Source organism: Brassica oleracea, chromosome C6 (genome assembly GCF_000695525.1).
Source record: "Brassica oleracea var. oleracea cultivar TO1000 chromosome C6, BOL, whole genome shotgun sequence".
Lineage (NCBI taxonomy): Eukaryota > Viridiplantae > Streptophyta > Magnoliopsida > Brassicales > Brassicaceae > Brassica > Brassica oleracea.
This window is the reverse complement of record NC_027753.1, coordinates 9743946-9745884: the sequence shown is the minus strand read 5'-3', so window position 1 is coordinate 9745884 and position 1939 is coordinate 9743946. Positions and strand designations below refer to the sequence as shown.

Below are 1939 nucleotides of genomic sequence, written 5' to 3'. Positions count from 1 at the left end.
TGAGTTACGGTGATCGGTCAAATTTTTTGTGGAATTACCATTCACGTGAACAGTAATTCGTGAATAGTGAATTTTTTCGGTAACATCGGTTTGTCGACGAAGGTGTTCTAATACACGGTGGTTCCAGAAAGAAGCTTCATCAACCGCTGAGCAAGAAGCCTGAGAAGATGGATCAGGATGAGTGGGAGCTCCCTGACAGACAAGTTCTGGGGATTATAAGGTTAACACTGTCAAAAAACGTTGCTCACAACGTTGCGAAGGAGAAGACCACAGAATGACTCATGAAAGTTCTCTCGAATATGTATGAGAAACCTTCGGAAAACAATAAGGTGTTTCTCATGAAGAAACTCTTTCATTTGAAGATGGAAGAAGGTGGTCTGGTTGCTGCACATGTGAACGAGTTCAACACGATTGTCAACCAACTGTCATCAGTTAAAATCGAGTTTGACGATGAAGTGTGAGCACTGATTATGTTGGCATCTCTGCCAAATAGTTGGGAGCCGATGAGGGCAACGGTTAGTAATTTTGTGGGTACTCAAAAGCTCAAATTCAATGATATTAGAGATAGTATCCTTGATGAGGAAGTTCAAAGGATAGACTCTGGGGAGGCATCAACGAGCTCTGCTTTCAACGTGGAAAACAGAGGGAGAAACCCATATAGAAATAACTGAAGTAATGGCAGATCGAAGTCAAGGAATGGACGGGGTCAGTCCAAATTCAGACAACCTGCAGAGTGCTGAAATTGTGGAAAGACATGTCACATTTAGAAGAATTGCCGAGCACCACCGAAGAAGGAAGACAACACTAGTGGCGGAGCCAATGCAGTGACACGTGAAATCACTGATGCATTGGTAGTGTCTGTTGATTCCCCGAGGAAAACTAAAGCTCGTGATCCAATTGCAAACACCACCAAAGCGTCAATCTCCTATGTCGATAGCCCAGTTGATTCATGGGTGCTTGACTCAGGAGCGTCGTTCCACACCACACCGCACCATAACATCATGGAAAATTATGTTGCGGGAAATTACGGAAAGGTATATCTTGCTGATGGATTACCTTTGGACATAGTTGGTATTGGAGATATCAACCTGAAGATGTCAGACGGGCGTGTGTGGAAGATTACAAAGGTTAGACATGTGCCAAAGTTGATCTCAGTAGGTCAACTTGATGATACGGAGCACGATGTTAATTTTGGTGGTGGAGCCTGGAGAGTCAAGAAAGGTTCCATGGTGGTGGCTAGAGGTCATAAAAGAGGCACTCTTTATATGACGACGAGTTATCAAGACATTGTTGCTGTTGTCGAGAATGCCAAACAGACCAAGTTGTGGCATTGTAGGTTGGGACACATGAGTGAGAAAGGGATGAAACTCATGGTGGAAAATGGCGCTCTTCCGGATCTGAAGACGGTGGATCATCAGATGTGTGAAAGCTGCATCCTTGGGAAACAGAAACGAGTTAGTTTCTCTAAAGGAGGAAGAGAACCAAAATCTGAGAAATTAGAGCTGGTGCACTTTAACGTGTGGGGACCCGCTCCTGTCGCATCGCTGAGAGGTTCATACTACTATGTGACCTTTATCGACGACTCCACAAGAAAAGTGTGGGTTTACTTCATGAAGAACAAGCATGAAGTGTTTTTGGTTTTCCAAATATGGAAAGCCACAGTTGAGATTGAGACGAATCTCAAGTTGAAGTGTCTAAGGTCTGATAATGGTGGAGAGTACATCAGCGATGAGTTCAAGAGATATTGCGCTGATAATGGGATCAAGATGGAGAAGACTATTCCTGGAACGCCTCAACAGAATGGAATAGCGGAAAGGATGAACCGAACCTTGAATGAGCGTGCAAGGAGCATGACATTGCATTGTGGATTGCCAAAGACGTATTGGGCAGATGCAATCAATATCGCAGCCTTCTTAATAAACAGAGGACCGTCTGTACC

At 44.1% G+C, this 1939-nt stretch overlaps 1 protein-coding gene across 1 annotated transcript in view; it reads left to right on the top strand.

Moving 5' to 3' along the window:
* Window positions 1-278, top strand: part of LOC106297439 (glycine-rich RNA-binding protein 10-like) — a 23755-nt gene extending 23477 nt beyond the window's left edge. The window contains exon 3 of the mRNA XM_013733674.1: window positions 103-278. Within this exon, the coding sequence (XP_013589128.1) occupies window positions 103-278 (176 nt within the window). The remainder of the gene's footprint in view (window positions 1-102) is intronic.
* Window positions 279-1939: the final 1661 nt, after the last annotated feature.